The sequence below is a fragment of the Strix aluco genome, chromosome Z (genome assembly GCF_031877795.1).
Source record: "Strix aluco isolate bStrAlu1 chromosome Z, bStrAlu1.hap1, whole genome shotgun sequence".
NCBI lineage: Eukaryota > Metazoa > Chordata > Aves > Strigiformes > Strigidae > Strix > Strix aluco.
Genome location: NC_133971.1, coordinates 14,993,720 through 15,010,133, shown reverse-complemented (window position 1 = coordinate 15,010,133; position 16,414 = coordinate 14,993,720). Strand labels below are relative to the sequence as shown.

Here is a 16,414-nt window from a genome sequence, read left to right as displayed (position 1 = left end):
GCAATCAAGCGAGCCACACGAGTAAAGTCTCCCTGGAACAGAGGGCGATGGCTGAGTTTTCGATATGGTGAGGCCTGGCAAATTGACTATATTGGACCATTGCCACGAACACGCCAAGGCAAGCGCTACATACTCACTATGGTGGAAGCAACTACTGGTTGGCTTGAGACGTACCCTGTAAATCATGCCACTGCCCGAAATACCATCTTAGGTCTTGAAAGGCAAATTTTATGGCGACATGGTACTCCTGAAAGAATCGAATCAGACAATGGAACCCATTTTCGAAATAATCTCATAAACTCCTGGGCAAAGAAACATGGCATTGAGTGGGTGTATCACATCCCTTATTACCCACAAGCGTCTGGAAAGATTGAAAGATACAATGGACTGTTGAAGACTATGTTGAGAGCATTGGACAATGGGGGATGGAAACACTGGGATATAAATTTAGCAGAAGCCACTTGGCTAATTAATACCAGAGGATCTGTTAACCGTCCTGGTCCTGCCCAAACAAAACCCCTTCATACTGTGGGAGGAGATAAGGTCCCTGTAGTACACACAGGGAAATGGCTGGGGAAGGCAGTATGGATTGCTCCTCCCTTGGGAAAAGGCAAGCCCACTCGTGGGATTGTTTTTGCTCAGGGACCTGGATGTACTTGGTGGGTAATGCGGGAGAATGGGGCTACTCAGTGTGTGCCTCAAGGAGATTTAACCTTGGGGGGGAAATAATCTGTGAGCTGAGTTGTATGTTGCAGGAAGTGATGGAGGAAGTAGGAACGACGAAGAGTGAACCAGATACATGCGATGATGACCCAAACCTAGCCGGTGCTGGAGTCCAACAGTCAAACATACTGCTCCTGTCCTGAACATCCACCTTGACAGATGGCAGCCAAGTCACTGAACATCTAGAGGAGTGAAGAAAGCTTACGGAATGAATAAATGAGTGTTATGTGGGACCTGGGCATGACGTAAATGGTATGGAATAAGGGGTGGAGACTGTATCGGGTCTGGCTGAGCCAGAATTGGTTTTCCCCTGTAGCAGCCCTCATGGTGCTGTGTTTTATGCTGGGAGCTGGCAGGGTGTTGATAGCACACTGGTGTTGTGGCTACTGCTGAGTAGTGCTTACACAGCACCAAGGCTCTTTCTGACATTTCCCCCCCCACAGTGGGACGGGGTGGGCAAGATCTTGGGAGGGGACACAACCAGGACAGCTGACCCGAACTGACCAAAGGGATATTCCAGACCATATGACGTCTGCTCAGTATAAAGCTGGGAGAAAGGAGGAAGGGGGTGGGGTCACCCTTGGTCCTCCGAGGCAACCGCTACACATATCAGAGCCCTGCTTCCTGAGAAGGCCCGACATCGCCTGTTAATGGGAAGTAGAGAATAAATCTGTTTTCTTTTTCTTGCTTCCGCGCGCGGACCTTTGCTTCGCTTTGCTTATATTAAAACTGCTGTTGTTTTACCCACAAGGGTTGTTTTGTTTTCCTATCTTATTTTCTTTCCCTTCTTTGCCCTATTGAGAAAAAAAGGGGAAGGGGGGGGAAGTGATAGAGCGACTTGGTGGGTACCTGGCATTTAGCCAAGGTCAAACCACCACAGTAAGAAACAAAGCAAAACTAACAGCACTACTGCTATGGAGAAAGAGAGTAAGAGAGGTGGTTAAAAACTCCCTCAACCACCCTCCCTGGTTTTTTCTTTTCTTTGTAGCTATTAAAGGTTTAAACTTCTTTTTTTTTTCTTTTTTTTTTTTTAGATGTAGGTGTTTGTTGAAGAGTATTTGTGTGTCTCTAAATGGCCAGGCTTTAACTATTTGATATTGCACAGTGGGTCATATAAATAAATACCTTTAACCCTCCTGACTCATTTGTTTCAGTAAAAAAAGCTTAAAGCTTCTAATTAATACAGGATGCCACTAGCATCTCTCCATCCCCCACAGATGACTCTATAAACACTGTGCCATTGTTTCTTCATTATTTGCTTCTTCCTAGTGCTCTTCCTCTCACTACTTAGCTGCCATTCCTTGGGTTACCTCCTCATTCTTACTGACTTAGGAGTTCCAACCATCTCTGCTTTCATCAGGAAAGAGCTGCTCTTACCCTGATATTCTTTACTGCAGTGAAAGGCAGTCCTTTATGCAAAATCTCAGTCTCTTTACTTTTGGTTACATAAACCTGAGAAAACACAGTTCTTCCAATAACGATGAGATGAGACCCGAGTGCCTTTTTATAGTTCAGATCATTCATATTCTTACCTTCAAGATTCTGGCCTACAACTGTGGTACAATTTGTTACCCCTTTGCAGTTTACCCCTCCCTTCTGGCCTCAGCAGCCACTCAGCATCTCCACTTTTTCCCACAGCATCACTCCACACTGTCTTCTGTGTAGCCACTTTCCTTGGACAGACTCTCTGTGCATGTCAGATTCCCAGGCATCCATCCTCTCCCAATTTATTATTCTCTGATCATATCACAGATTCTAGCCAAAACAGAGCCAAAGAACTTCACCCAGTGCTGAAACTGCAGAAGGTAAGTAAGTTAGACACAAGAAAATATCTTCCCATCATGAAGAAAAATAGTCCACCTAACAAGACTGAGGAATCTGTGCTGTTGGACACATCAGAAAAGAGTCGGTAGGGACATCTGACAGGAACAAGTTACCTGCAGTGGGTTATGTTCTGGCAGAATGGATGTTCTGCCTGATCTATTGAGGTCCTTCCCAGACATAGTTCCTGATTCTGTAATAAAAGTAGCAATATCTGACTCCACCTAAGTCAGATAAGCCTACCTTGAGTTCTGTTCAAGCAGCTCTGGTCAAGTTACACTGAAGCTGGGCTCTTGGTAATTGTTTAACAAAAGAAGTATGTTGCCACCACCTATGGCCCCATTGAAGGTTGCCGTTTTCATACCAGACTTTTCCCAGATCTTTTCCCCTACTTCTTAGTGCCTGTTCTGACTGCAAACATGTCAAGAGAAATAACTTATGGAATATTTGCCATGCTACTTGGAATGGAAGGTGTTTCTTTCAAGCCAGTGAGACAATTCAGGGTAGTAAAGTTAAACACATATATGTCTGTAAAATATTAGTGTAATAACAATGCAGATGTGAGGGACTGGAGACTCATATTCAGATAGCTGTAATAAGGAATTAAGATCAACTACATTGAAGTTAAACTTTTGATGACTGAAATGGCATTGGAAATTCTGCAGTTCCACAAATTAAAATAGGGTCCTGCAGTAAAAAATAATTTTCATTGCCATATAAAATACATTTGGTATCACACAGAATCCTCAGGAAAATTCCAAATGCAATTTGTGAAATTAAAATGAAGGGATGCTAAATAAAGGCACCAGATTGGGAGTCTCCTGTTATTAACAAGGTCACCAATGAAACATCCATTCCCAGAAGAAAATGATGAGTATCTCACTGGAGCAAAGATAAACAAGACATGAGGTGATAGAAATTTTTGATTCAAGATGTTGCACTCCTCTGACATATCCAGTAAAATCAGAATACATTGCAGCTGACTTGAATTAGTTGCAACAGGTGAAGATCTTCAGTAGATCCATTTCTATCAGCAGACATATTCAAAACTTTGACTGAAAATGATCAAACAATAGAATAGGTTAAAGTCCATCAAGTCTTATAGAAGCCATTAAAAAGAATGCAGCTGTTAATTACAGAAGAACCAGTGATATTTTAAGCAAGCAGAAATGAGTGATTAATGAATAAATGAGTTTTCTGTGTTGGTAAACAAACACATTTCCAAGCAAAAGAAAGAGGGCCACCTTTCAGTGTTCAACAAATAGAAAATAACATAATCGTTAAGAAAACAAACCTTATACTACAAAAAAGGATCCTGTAAACAGTGTAAAGGAAAAATAATAGAATCTAACAGCTACTGATAGTATCAATTAACAATATTTAAGGAAGAGCACATTTTTACCCCAACTATATTTGTATAATAAAAGACATCTCTCCCTAATTTTAAACATTGTTAGTCTTATATTTTTTTATATCTATGGTTATGACAACCTGAAAATCTCCAAAAGGACTAAGCATACATATAGCTTTGGTAAAATTAAACAGAGAGGATTCGCCACAGTATGATGACAAGAAATTACCAACAGGAACTAGAATAACAACTCAGAATTCTTTAGATGTTGCATCAACAGCAAAGGATGTTAAGGTGTGTTTGTCATATTATGCAATTCTAGGAATAAAGATTGACTGGAAAAGGTGTCAGCTGGTAATTAATGACAAGCACATGAGAAAACATTAATAAAAACTATGGATGACCAGCTTCTTTGCAAAAGAAAACAAGACCATACCAAAGATACAATACCATAATAAAAATTGGTTTATCTTATGTATGTTTTATCATGTTAAAACCAAATAGGTGATTATTAAAATATATGATAATAACTTCCAGTGTCATTAGGTTTCATTTCAGCAATGTCAGGTATGGAGCAAATTTGTTGGAACAGATGCTGAAAGTAAACCTTGGTAATACGAGAAGCAGAGCCTAGCTAGCAATGCTGAAGTGCCAGTCTCAGAGCACACTGCTATGTATGCTACGCTAGCCTGATCTTCTGAGAAACAAGGCTTACACAATTGCCACCCATCAGTCTATGTTCCTGCCACTCCACACCTAATAATATTTGAGTGTGCTGGCCATTTTTTGCACTGAATTGCAAAGTAATTCAGGTTGGATGAGTCCAACTGCTGAAGTATCCAAAGGTAAATTAACTTTAACAATGTTGAATCACAAAATGATTCAGACTGGATGAGAACTCAAGAGGTCATCTGGTTAAACTGGTGAAGTGTCAATGGGTAAATGCGTTTTTTACAAGTTTTTAAAAAATCTGCCATTATACATAACTTATGCTTTGTATCAGCTGACCAACCAAGACACTCATACCTGTACTAACATAGCTTTAGGTGAGTCATAGCACATACTGATGCTTACCCAGATGGGGTGGTGCCTTGAGGGGGTGCAGGGTGAGTTAGGACATTGAATTGAGGATACAGAACATAAATCTGTAAGAAAACAGTTTTGAATATTCTGTTGCTCATAGAATAAATTGTTTGCCTGAGGCATAGTTGTAAGAACTGAAAGCAATAAGACTCATTAAATGGTCTACAGAATAGTAGCATAAAATCTGACACAGGTAACCTTCTAATTTCAGTTAAAAAGGCCATGTTTCATCTCTGCCTACAAACATCTTTATAAAGTAATGATATGGACATTGTTTCTATTCTGAAGGGCCCGCAATCAGAAGGTGAATTTTTGTGCAGACAGTTTGAGATACTGCTTGAGATAAAAAATATTTATTTCTAAAAATAAAAGCTGCTGTTCTTTTCTACAAGCCCAATTTTCTTTCAACCCAGCTATTCATCAGCAATCACGTGGCAGTAATAAAGAATCAGAGAAACAACCACTTTCTACAAATGCTGAACATTATTTGGATACAGAAACATGTATTATTTCTAATACTATGCCCTCTTCCATCCCACTTCCTTGAACTTGGCTGCTTCACTGCAGAATGCCTACTTACAGGCTTGTCAAACAAAAATGCCCAGTGACATTACAAAAAGAAACAAAAATCATCTCCCCTTCATCACTCTTGTTTAAACTACAAATTATAGCTCCGTGTGATCACTCTCAGACTTTGCTACTCTTCAAAATCTGATAATCTGAATTTAAGGAGGGATTTTATCCATCCACTGGGAAGCATGAAGGCACCTCAACAGAAGGTTTGTACTTCATTTTACCAGGACTGTTTCCCTTCCTAGTGCTGGCAGTGGTGTCACATGGCAATTCAGCTGAAGATGGAACCAGATGAAGACACCATCTGCTTCTGCTGTACTGAGTAACTGGATCAGACTCAAGCATGTAGCAGCTTCGGATGTAGCTACGTCTACAGACAGCAGCTGATGCTATCCAGTATTTCTCCAGAACAGTTTAATCAGGATGAGAACTTCTTTCGTAAGTGAAGCTAAATATCAGGCCTTCTACTGATGTCTAGAGGAGAACACCTCAGATCTCCTACATGTAGGGGGTCTCATCCTGACATGCTTTGATATGAACACTCAGGATGAAGTCTTGCCCATACCGTCAGCAGCATTATTGTGACATCTCCCTCAAGCTGAGTTTGTGCTGTTGCGCGGAGTGTTCCCATGGCGCTCTGGAGAATTTTGTTGCAAGAATTTCTTGCTATTGTGAATTTCTTTACCCAGCAGGCTGCCCTCTGTCTTGAACTGTCTTCAATCTCATTGGATCCCAAAATGCTGGAACACGTATCTGCCAAACTATTGCTGCTATCAGTAGTTATTTCTGCTCAAAAGCTGGTAAGGCTTTAAACTTCACTCCAGCCTGCTGACTTGCGCTTTACTAGAAGACAGAATTTCAAAATGCTTAGGAAACTACTCTGTGCTTAGTAAACATCATACAAGTCTAGTAATTTTTATTTTCTGAAGTCTGTTAATACTGGCGTTAATCTACCTTGTGTTTTAGCTTCTTCCTCAACTCTGCCGCTACCTTAGTATACTCTGTTGCTGTTCTGCCAACCAAAAACTAATTTTCCAAGATGTTGCTTTCCAAAGGCTTTAACTATGTCTACACTGTAGCCAGAGCTGTGACTGAATCCTGCACAAATGTACACAGGGCAGGTTTAACACAAACAGGTTGGGTATGTAGAAGAGCATAGCTGAAATAATACCAGGGAAATTACATAGAGTCTGGAGATACACTAGTTTCTGTGGTAGTTTCTGTGGTGAGGCTAGCAAGTGACTCAAAACGCACTGGGCATCCATGAGACAGTGAGTGAATAATAAAATCAGTAAGTATTCATGGGCTTCCCTGACCTATATGAAAGAGGGCCAGAATGATAAACACAATAATATTTTGGTATAAAGAAGAATTATGACAGTGTTCTTGTGATTATAGATCACAGATACTTAATTTGATAATGGATTATGTTTAGAATCTTAAGCAATACAGAGAAAGCAATGAGGATTAACTGGACAGCAAAAGACAGATTTCCTGACACCCCCTGAAGGTGTTGTCTTGATTGGAGATCAAATTCCTTGTCTGGTTAAGACAGCTTTGAAAGTCACAAACAATGCAAACAAATTCTGATGCTTTCTTGGCTGAGTGCAGATTTTTGTCACCTTAATAGATTAAATTTATCAGATTTGAGCTAAGACCTCTTAAGTATTGGCTAGAAAAGGTAAATTTACCCCTTAATCATGTAATTGAGTAATTTAGGTCCATTACTCAATCTATTCTTAGCCTTTCAGGGAATGTATTTAGAAATTTTGCCATCCACACTGTGACCCAAGGACAGCATTGGCTGTGCTTACAACAGTCTGTTAGGCTCATCTCAGCTGGTGTATAATGCAATGACATAAGCCCTGCAGAATCTTGCAGGGGTCAAATGGCCTGGAAACATACTGGAAATATGAGTGACTCATCCAGAGTTCAAAGCTTTCCTCCCTCAGACCAAAGGAACAACAGCATACATGTTTATGGGAAATGCCAAGATCACACATTAAAAAGGTAAGTGGTTGCAGTGTGCTGACCTTGACTGTCAGGTGCCCACCAAGCCACTCTATCACTCCCCCTCTTCAGCTGAACAAGGGGGGAAGAAAATACGACAAAAGGACAGCAATTACCATCACAGGCAAACCGATTCATCTTTGGGAAATGAATTTAATTTATTGCCAATCAAATCAGAGTAGGATAATGAGAAATAAGAACAAAACTAAAGGCACTTTCCCCCCACCTCTCCCTTCTTACCAGGCTCAACTTCACACCCAATTGCTTTACCTCCTCCCCGCAAGTGGTGCAGAGATACGGGGAAGGGGGGTTGTGGTCAGTTCATCGCACGTTTTCTTTGCCACCCCCTCCTCCACACACTCTTTCCCTGCTCCAGCCTAGGGTCCCTCCCATGGGAGACAGTTCTCCACAAACTTCTCCAATGTGGGTCCTTCCCACAGGTTCTTCATGAACTGCTCCAGCACAGGTCCCCTCCATGGGGCGCAGTCCTTCAGGAACAGACTGCTCCTGGTCACAAGTCCTGTCAGCAAACCTGCTCCAGCATGGGCTCCCGTCTTCATGAGGCCACAGGTCCTGCCAGGAGCCTGCTCCAGCACGGACTTCCCACGTGGTCACAGCCTCCTTCCAGCATCCACCTGCTCTGGCGTGGGGTCCTCCACAGGCTGCAGGTGGAGATCTGCTCCACCATGGATCTCCATGGGCTACAGGGGCACAGCCTGCCTCACCGTGGTCTTCACCACAGGCTGCAGGGGAATCTCTGCTCTGGCAGTTGGAGCACCTCCTCTTCTTCCTTCTTCACTGACCTTGGTGTTTGCAGAGTTGTTTCTCTCCCACATTCTCACTCCTCTCTTCCAGCTGCTGTTGTACAGCAGTTTTTATCCTTTCTTAAATATGTTATCCCAGAGGCACTACCACTGCCACTGATGGGCTCAGCCTTGGACAGCAGTAGGTCCATCTCGGAGCCAGCTGGCATTGGCTCCGTTGAACATGGGGGACGCTTCTGGCATCTTCTCACAGAGTCCACCCCTGTAGCCTTGCTACTAACGAAAGCCACATAAACGAAATACAGTATTTGAAAGCTAAGTGGTATTCAACCCACTCTTTTCACCTAAAAGGTAATCCAGATTTCTTCAGATAAATCTTGTTCCATACAAATTATTTTAGTATAGGCCTGGTATGATCTTGCAGACATACCAGGACTGTCAGGCTATCGATGTCTCCATCAGAGTATCAGGGATGGAGCGGATGAAACCTCTAAGACTACTTAAAAACATCTGAACTGTTTTCTTGTCATATGTTCCACTCATTAATCAGAAGGCAGAGTGTATTCACTGTCACAGGAACTATGATTTCCTTTTTTTAGATATTTCGTCTGTTATAACTTGATGCTTCTTCTGTGGTTTGTGGCTTTCCTGCCTAGTTACAAATGTTCTTGATGGAGTTGAACTGTAGATGTGGCTAAACATATTGCTTCCTCTTTCCTTGAATAATATCTTCCAATGCTCCACTAGAGTCTTGATATTGTTGTACAGCTCAGTACACTGTATTCAGAGCCAAATAGGCATTTACTTTATAGATCAATATTTTGAGGAATCTCAAAACATTATGACTGGACTTTTTCACTCTTATCCTCAAAGAAAATATGATTTTTGGGGATCTGTTTGATAGAATTATCTTTGTTTAATTATGAGATATTAAACATGACAAAAAGTGGGGGTTTTTATGTTAGAAATATTTATTGCACTTTTGCACTTAAGACAAAAATCAAATATGTTTAAAAAATGTTCTATTTCTCAAAGCTACAAATTGTTCTGTTATCAGATTCATTTTCCCTATCCCCATGTGTGTGGGTGGAGCACATAATAATATGATTTCTGTAAACAAACAAGTTGACAAATTGCTTTGTAAAACACTTCGTAAAGAAAGCTGCAAGCACCAACACTCCCAAATCATCCAGTCTGCAAAACAGGACTGCTCCAATCGCCTCTCTTGTTGCACTGTTTTCTATCTACCACAGAGAGTACTGATAACTTTCATGCAATTTAGTAAAATTCTTGTTAGTTAAACTTAGAATTTTCCCACTACAATGACAAATTTAGATTGGAAACTTAGAGTTTTGTATCATCTGAGCTTTCAAAGAAGGATTTTCAAGTATTACCAACATAATTTTTACTCCATTAAGCTCATTCTGCCTTTCACTTGAACAGACAAAATAACTCTGCCAGTGTACTTGTTTGGCTAAAAGGGAGATTAATTTTATGAATGATCCCTTTCAAGTAAAGATTGATTTATATTTAAACTACTAGGTCCTCTCAGCAGTAAACTAGAGATTACACCACATGTTCAGTTTATCACACATTTGTAAATCTTACCACACAGTAATAACTCCCTATTTTTTACAACTGCAATAATATTTGGTTGCAGAAAATTCTTCAGTTTAAAGCCAGCATAAATATCCAACCTATACAGTTTCCTCCATAAAATGGATGGACTACCACATGCACTGCAGCTATACTGGTTCTGCTGTACAATGCAATTCCTTGACCTTGGAAACTACCCCAAATCTCTTATATCAAAGCTTCCAGAATTTCAAGTGCAGATACAACTATTATTAGAAAGTATGGTTTTGGGTGGATGTTTCATTGCTACTAAGCCATCACAAAGTCAACAGTGCATTCATGCAGCCAGCTTCTTGTCTCACTTCACACAGACTCTCAAAATCACTCTTAAAACTTTTGCCAGAAAAAAGATTCCCACTAACAACAAACAGACTTTGCTATTTGGCTTTCTCACAATAAAATTTTAATCATACTGAATATGCATATTAAAAGTGCTTGTCCAGCATTGCTGTGTTAAGCACGATACTTAACAGCAATTTCAGGACACCTAAAAATACTCCCAATGCTACGGTACTTTGAAGCATGCTACTGAATATTCTTCCCCCTTCATCTCAACTACTGTGAGAAATTGCACATCTGGTTAACTGAGAATACAATAGTCTTGTATTTGGACAGAAATCATCTTGCAACAACAGTCATCTGCAATTAATCAAACTTTAAATCAGCTTTCCCAGATGAGAACTGGTTTTCTCAAAACTGCTTTGTACTAAAGCTACTTCATCAAAGGTGTTCAAAGATTCAGATCCAGAAGGGTATAATTTCAGTTCAGCCTGCAGCATGCCGTAGGAGTCACACACTAGGTGCAGGAATGTCTGTACAAACACAGACTACTTCTGTTCTTGTTCACAAAATCAGCATGCAGAAGACAACTTAGGCAGCATTGGGTGAGATCACTTTGCAGTGGTTTGGGTTATTCAATCCATGTAGGACCTAACATTTTATGCCTGGCAATTATTAATCCACCTCACACGTGCGACTAAGTATGTATGTGCAGTTCCATAGGGTTTCATCCCACCACCAGCCCAGTTCTGCATTTATTATATACAGATCTGCCTAGGCAGGCTGCCTTTTGTGCTGAATTTGGATTCTGTGGTTTCCTTGTTCTCCCAACACCAGCCTGAACTGAGATCATGTCTGAAAACTAGCAGATACAGGCTCAGGAAAATGATACTGCAAGGCAGAAAAAGCACAGAGTTACTCCTGGAAGTCCGAAAATCTACTCTTCACTGGCTTGCTAATTCAAGATCTTATTAAATATCAGTGCTTGGAGACTGCCCAGGGATAGCAAAAACTCAAAGTACTCCTTGACTTAAAAGTGCTGGTGCTTGACCCAATTCTTAAAAAAAGAAGATAGGACATCAATTGAATTCCTAACCTTACATTTCAGCTCACTAGCAACAGGATGCTTGTGGCTCTCAGAAAACCTTGGCTCTATAAAATGTAATAATCCAGCTTGTCAGCTGTAACTGCTACTTCCAACAGCTCTGTTGGTAAGGTTAACTAGGCCTCTCCTGTGTGCAGTTTGCACGATAGCGAAGGGATCCTCATGTGCTGAAGTGCCATGTCCTCAGCAGCAGCAAGGCAGCAGTTCCCTGGGTTTTCTTCAGAGACACTCCCCAGTAGTTCTTTCAGTTGCTGCAAACTTGTCACCTTTTTAAGGTGTGGGAATCAACCACAGGTCAGCCTGATTGGGTGCTACCTAACCCACTTCTGTCTAGTGATGAAGAGTACATCCTACCACAAGTCCTATTCAGAAGGCAATTTAGGTCTTTAAGAATGTCATTTTAATTATTTGCTGGTTTATTCAGTAGGAATCAGTGATGTACTTCCTCTAACCACCCTTAAGAACAATTCACCAACATCTGAAAAGCCTGCCCTTTTTATTTTTATGAATAAAAATTTATGCATGTCCCCCAGTACAGAAATCACTGTGAAGGCTACTCAGTGCTCCTTGATAACGTGATTTTGAAAAATTGCTATCTCCTTGCAGGTTTTTCTGTAAGGGTACTATTTTGGCAAAATGTAATAGCTATTCAGAGCTGATGGCACAGCTTTTCTGCTGCATGAAAAGGGGGATGTCAGAAACTTGATTGCAGCTGAACGATTCTCAGACTAGTTTTCAGCCAGCTCCAAAATGTGGCTTGCCCCTCTGCTATCTGAGAACAGCCAGGCTAATACTGCTTCAAAGGCCTCAGCCTCTACTGTAATGTACCTGAAATACTAAGACTCTGATCCTTTGGCTGATGAGAAATTGTGAATCCATGCTTAATTCTCTTAAGCCTGGAGAAAGAGAGAGAGAGATACCTATATATATGTGTTTGTGTGTATATATATATATATAGTTCAAGATTCATTGTTTTAATTTTCCTTTCATGCGTTACTAAAGACAAAATTGAATTGCTTCTTACATACAACTCCAGAAAATAGTTTCTGAATACTTAACAGAAGGAGACTATTTCATAGAATCATAGAATGGTTTGGGTTGGAAGGGACTTTAAAGATCATCTAGCTCCAAGCCCCCTGCCATGGGCAGGGACACCTTCCACTAGATCAGGTCACTCAAAGCCCTGTCCAACCTGGCCTTGAACACTTCCAAGGAGGGGGCATCTACAACTTCTCTGGACAACCTGTTTCAGTGTTTTGCCACCCTCACAGTGAGTAATTTCTTCCTTACATCTAATCTAAATCTACTCTCTTTCAGTTTAAAGACATTACCCTTCATACTATCACCACACTCCCTGATAAACAGTCCCTCCCTATCTTTTATGTAGGCCGCCTTTCAGTACTGGAAGGCCACTATAAGGTCTCCCCGGAGCCTTCTCTTCTCCAGGCTGAACAAGCCCAACTCTCTCTGTCCTCATAAGGGAGGTGCTCCAGTCCCATGATCATCTTCATTGCCTCCTCTGGACCAGCTTGAGCAGGTCCATGTCCTTCTTATGCTGGGGGCCCCAGAGCGGGACACAGCTGGAGGTGGGATCTCATGAGAGCAGAGTAGAGAGGCAGAACCACCTTCCTCGACCTGCTGGCCATGTTTCTCTTGGTGCAGCGAAGGATGCTGACTCATATTCAGTTTTTCATTCACCAATATCCCCAAGCTGTTCTCTGCAGGGCTGCTCTCAATGCATTTATTGCCCAACCTGTACCCATGTTTGGGATTGCCCTGACCCATGTGCAGGACCTTGCACTTGGCCTTGCTGAACTTCATGAGGTTTGCACAGGCCCACCTCTCCAGCCTGCCCAGGTCCCTCTGGACGCCATCCCTTCCCTCCAGCGTGTCGACCGCATCACACAGCTTGGTGTCATTGGCAAACTTATTGAGGGTGCACTCAATCCCACTGTTGATGTTGCTGACAAAGATGTCAAATATATTTTCTCTACCAATGTATTCTTTGCTTGCTTGCTTGGCCATGTCTACATGGGGTATAATCAAATGTTCCAGATCATTTCACAGGTGCTTTGATCTGATGCCTAAATTTACGGTAAAAGAATGCTGCTCTCCAAGATGTACAGCACAGATCACCCTTAGCTTTAGAACACAGATATGGTCCTTTGGCTGCTGAGCCGTAACTTCCTCCTAACAGCTGTGACTTCGGGCATTCCAGACATAACCCTGATTCTCCTGCATATACAAGGTGGCTTTGTTAATGACCAGAGAATGTTTGGATTGCCAGAGGCCCTTCTTAAATACTTCAGCCTCCATGGACAGGATGTTAGTCAATACAGTAACTTTAAAAAAAAGCTGTGACTCACTCTTGCTTCTCGGGCAAATGCAAATGAAAATACTTTTGTTTCCCCTGTGTCCTTTAATTTGGAACAGGACAGTACCACAGATGGGCCAACGCATATTGTCTACTGATCTTATTTTTGATGCAAGTATTTTGGGATTGTTATAGCAAGAAGTTTTTTTTATTTATTTATACAAGAGGAGAAATGGAGTATCCCAAAGGGCACCAGGAAACCAGTCCTTGGCCTTGAAATTGCAGATGATTAACCATTCAGACATACTTCAGAGAGTTGTCTGTCCTGGCTTACTGTAACCTACGTGTTCTGCAATACACTTGTAAGCCTTGGAAAGCACTGCAGTCACTAGCAATTCTCAAGTGGGCCTGGCCAAGATGAGCATAAAAAGCCATGTCTCAGTGCAGTTAACTTCACTTACCAAACTACACAATTGCCCAAGACAGCTATTTCAGAGCATGCCCTTGTCTCCAGGTTTTGTCACAGATGCTGTCACAGAACGTTCTACCTCTAGCCAGAATTAAGTCAAACGACTAAACGAGCTTCCGAAGCACCACATCCTCCCCTGCAGAAAATCATAGAAACAAATCCCCTGTAGGTATCATTCCCCTGTGAGATGACTTGTTGCCTGGATGGACCTCCATATCTAAAAGCCTTCTGCCAGCTTGGGGGCAGAGGCCCTGCAAAGCTGCACTAACTGCAGGCCCCTGGAGAGCAGGCAGGGGAGCTGCAGTGCAGGACCGCTGAGGCCAGCGTGCCCCACGGGGCTCACCGGGAGTTACCTGCAAGGCCAAAGCCGCGGCAGGCAAAGCCGCGCCGCCTCAGAAGCTGCCCGGAGCAGCGCTCGTTGGCCCCCAACTGTCCCCGGGAGCCGCGGTGCAGGCACAGCAGACGCGGCAGACTGCCCCCGGCCCCGCTCCTCTTCCCTCCCGCGCGTCCACCCAGCCCGGCCCCACCCCCTCACGGCCGCGGCCCGGCACGTGCCTTTCCCAGCATGCGGCGCGGGGCGCCCGAGCGGCCGCGTCGTACGTCCGAGGGAAGGGGCGGGGACGGGCATCACCCTCCCCCCGCCCACCACAGTCGCGCGGGGGTGGGGGGGGGGGGGCGGGAGACCGCGAGCGTGGCCGGCGGCGAGGAGGCGCGCGCGAGACGTCAGGCGTCACCCATCATCCTCCGTCGGAGAAACCCGGGCGGCAGCCAATGGGGAAGGCGTCCTGCGGGGCGGGGGGCGGAGCCTCGGGAGGCCGCGGGGCGGGGCCGGCGCTGAGTTGCCGCAGCGCCACCGCCGCTTGTAAACAGATCCTGCCCCACGTGACGCGCGTGAAGTACCTGTGCGGGGCACCGAGCATTGTCCGCCGCGGCGGCAGGTTGATGACCACCGGCGGCGGCGGGATTCCTCGGCCGCGGGCTCCGAGCAGAGAGGAGGTGATTCCTCTCCGCCCTCCCACCTCACCCCCCCTCGCCGCCCCGGCGGGGATTCGGCGCATCCTCCCCGCTCGGCGCCTGCCCCGGCCCCCCGCCGCTAAGATGGCTGATGGTGGGCAGTGAGGCGGCGCGCGGGGCTGCGGGAGCCGTTGCCGGCCGGCGAGCGGCGGGGCAGGCGGCGGCGGCTGACGGGACGGGAGCGGGGAGGGTGGGGGGAGCGTGTGGGAAGCCGCGCAGCGCCATGTCCGCCTTCGCCCTGGAGGAGACGCTGGAGGCCGACTGGGTGGCCGTCAGGCCGCACGCCTTCCAGGAGCGGGAGAAGCACAAGTTCGTCTTCATCGTGGCCTGGAACGAGATCGAGGGCAAGTTCGCCATCACCTGCCACAACCGCACGGCGCAGCGCCAGCGCAGCGGCTCCCGTGAGCTTCGCCGCGGCGGCCCCGCCGGCCCCGAGGCCAGAGCCGCCGCCAAGGCCGGCAGCCCCGCGGCGCGTGGGGACGCCGGCCTGCCGCGGGGCTCCTCGCGTCCCCGCGCCGAGCCGTGGCTGCGGGGCTCCGAGCGGGGCGCGGCGGCCGAGGCGCTGCCGAAGAGTCCGCTGCGCGCCAAGAGCAGCCCGGCCCGGAGGCCGCAACGGGGCCCGGAGGCGGCAGGTGCCGCCGAAGAGATCGAAGTGCTGGAGCTGAGGAAGGAGGAGGCGGCCGCCGCGCTGTCTCTGCCGCCCTCACCGCTGCAGGCAGCCGAGCCGGCCGCTCCCGATGCGGAGCCCGCGGGGGAGGAGTGCAGCTGGGCCGGCCTCTTCTCCTTCCAAGACTTGCGGGCCGTGCACCAGCAGCTGTGCTCGGTGAACTCGGAGCTGGAGCCCTACCTGCCTGCCTTCCCCGAGGAGCCCTCGGGCATGTGGACGGTGCTCTTCGGAGCCCCGGAGCTGTCTGAGCAGGAGATGGACGCTCTCTGCTCCAGACTGCAAGTTTACTTGGTCCACAGCTTGGACACCTGCGGCTGGAAGATCCTTTCGCAGGTACTCTTTACCGAGACTGACGACCCCGAAGAGTATTACGAGAGCCTGAGTGAGCTGCGACAGAAGGGGTACGAGGAGGTGCTGCAGCGGGCCCGCAGGCGAATCCAGGAGGTGAGGCTACTGCATGGTCCAGATAACTCCACGTTAGCGTTACCTTTGCCTTACACCGTGACATCTTCTTTAGTTTTTATCTCGAGCTGCTCCCCTCTACTTCTGCAGAATTGATCGAACCATGGGACAAAAAAAATAAGCACAGGAAAACTGTCTAGTTTA

The 16,414-nt window shown here is 45.2% G+C and overlaps 1 protein-coding gene across 3 annotated transcripts in view; it reads left to right on the top strand.

The window, feature by feature from the left end:
* The first annotated feature begins 14,978 nt into the window (after positions 1 to 14,978).
* Positions 14,979 to 16,414, top strand: part of JMY (junction mediating and regulatory protein, p53 cofactor) — a 70,217-nt gene continuing 68,781 nt past the window's right edge. For 2 of the 3 annotated variants that reach the window (XR_012621751.1, XM_074813394.1), the window contains exon 1: positions 14,979 to 16,252. Coding sequence is in view for 2 of the 3 variants with exons in the window: in XM_074813394.1 (XP_074669495.1) it covers positions 15,233 to 16,252 (1,020 nt within the window). In the remaining variant the exon portion in view is untranslated. The remainder of the gene's footprint in view (positions 16,253 to 16,414) is intronic. The other variant, XM_074813393.1, reaches the window with a different exon arrangement.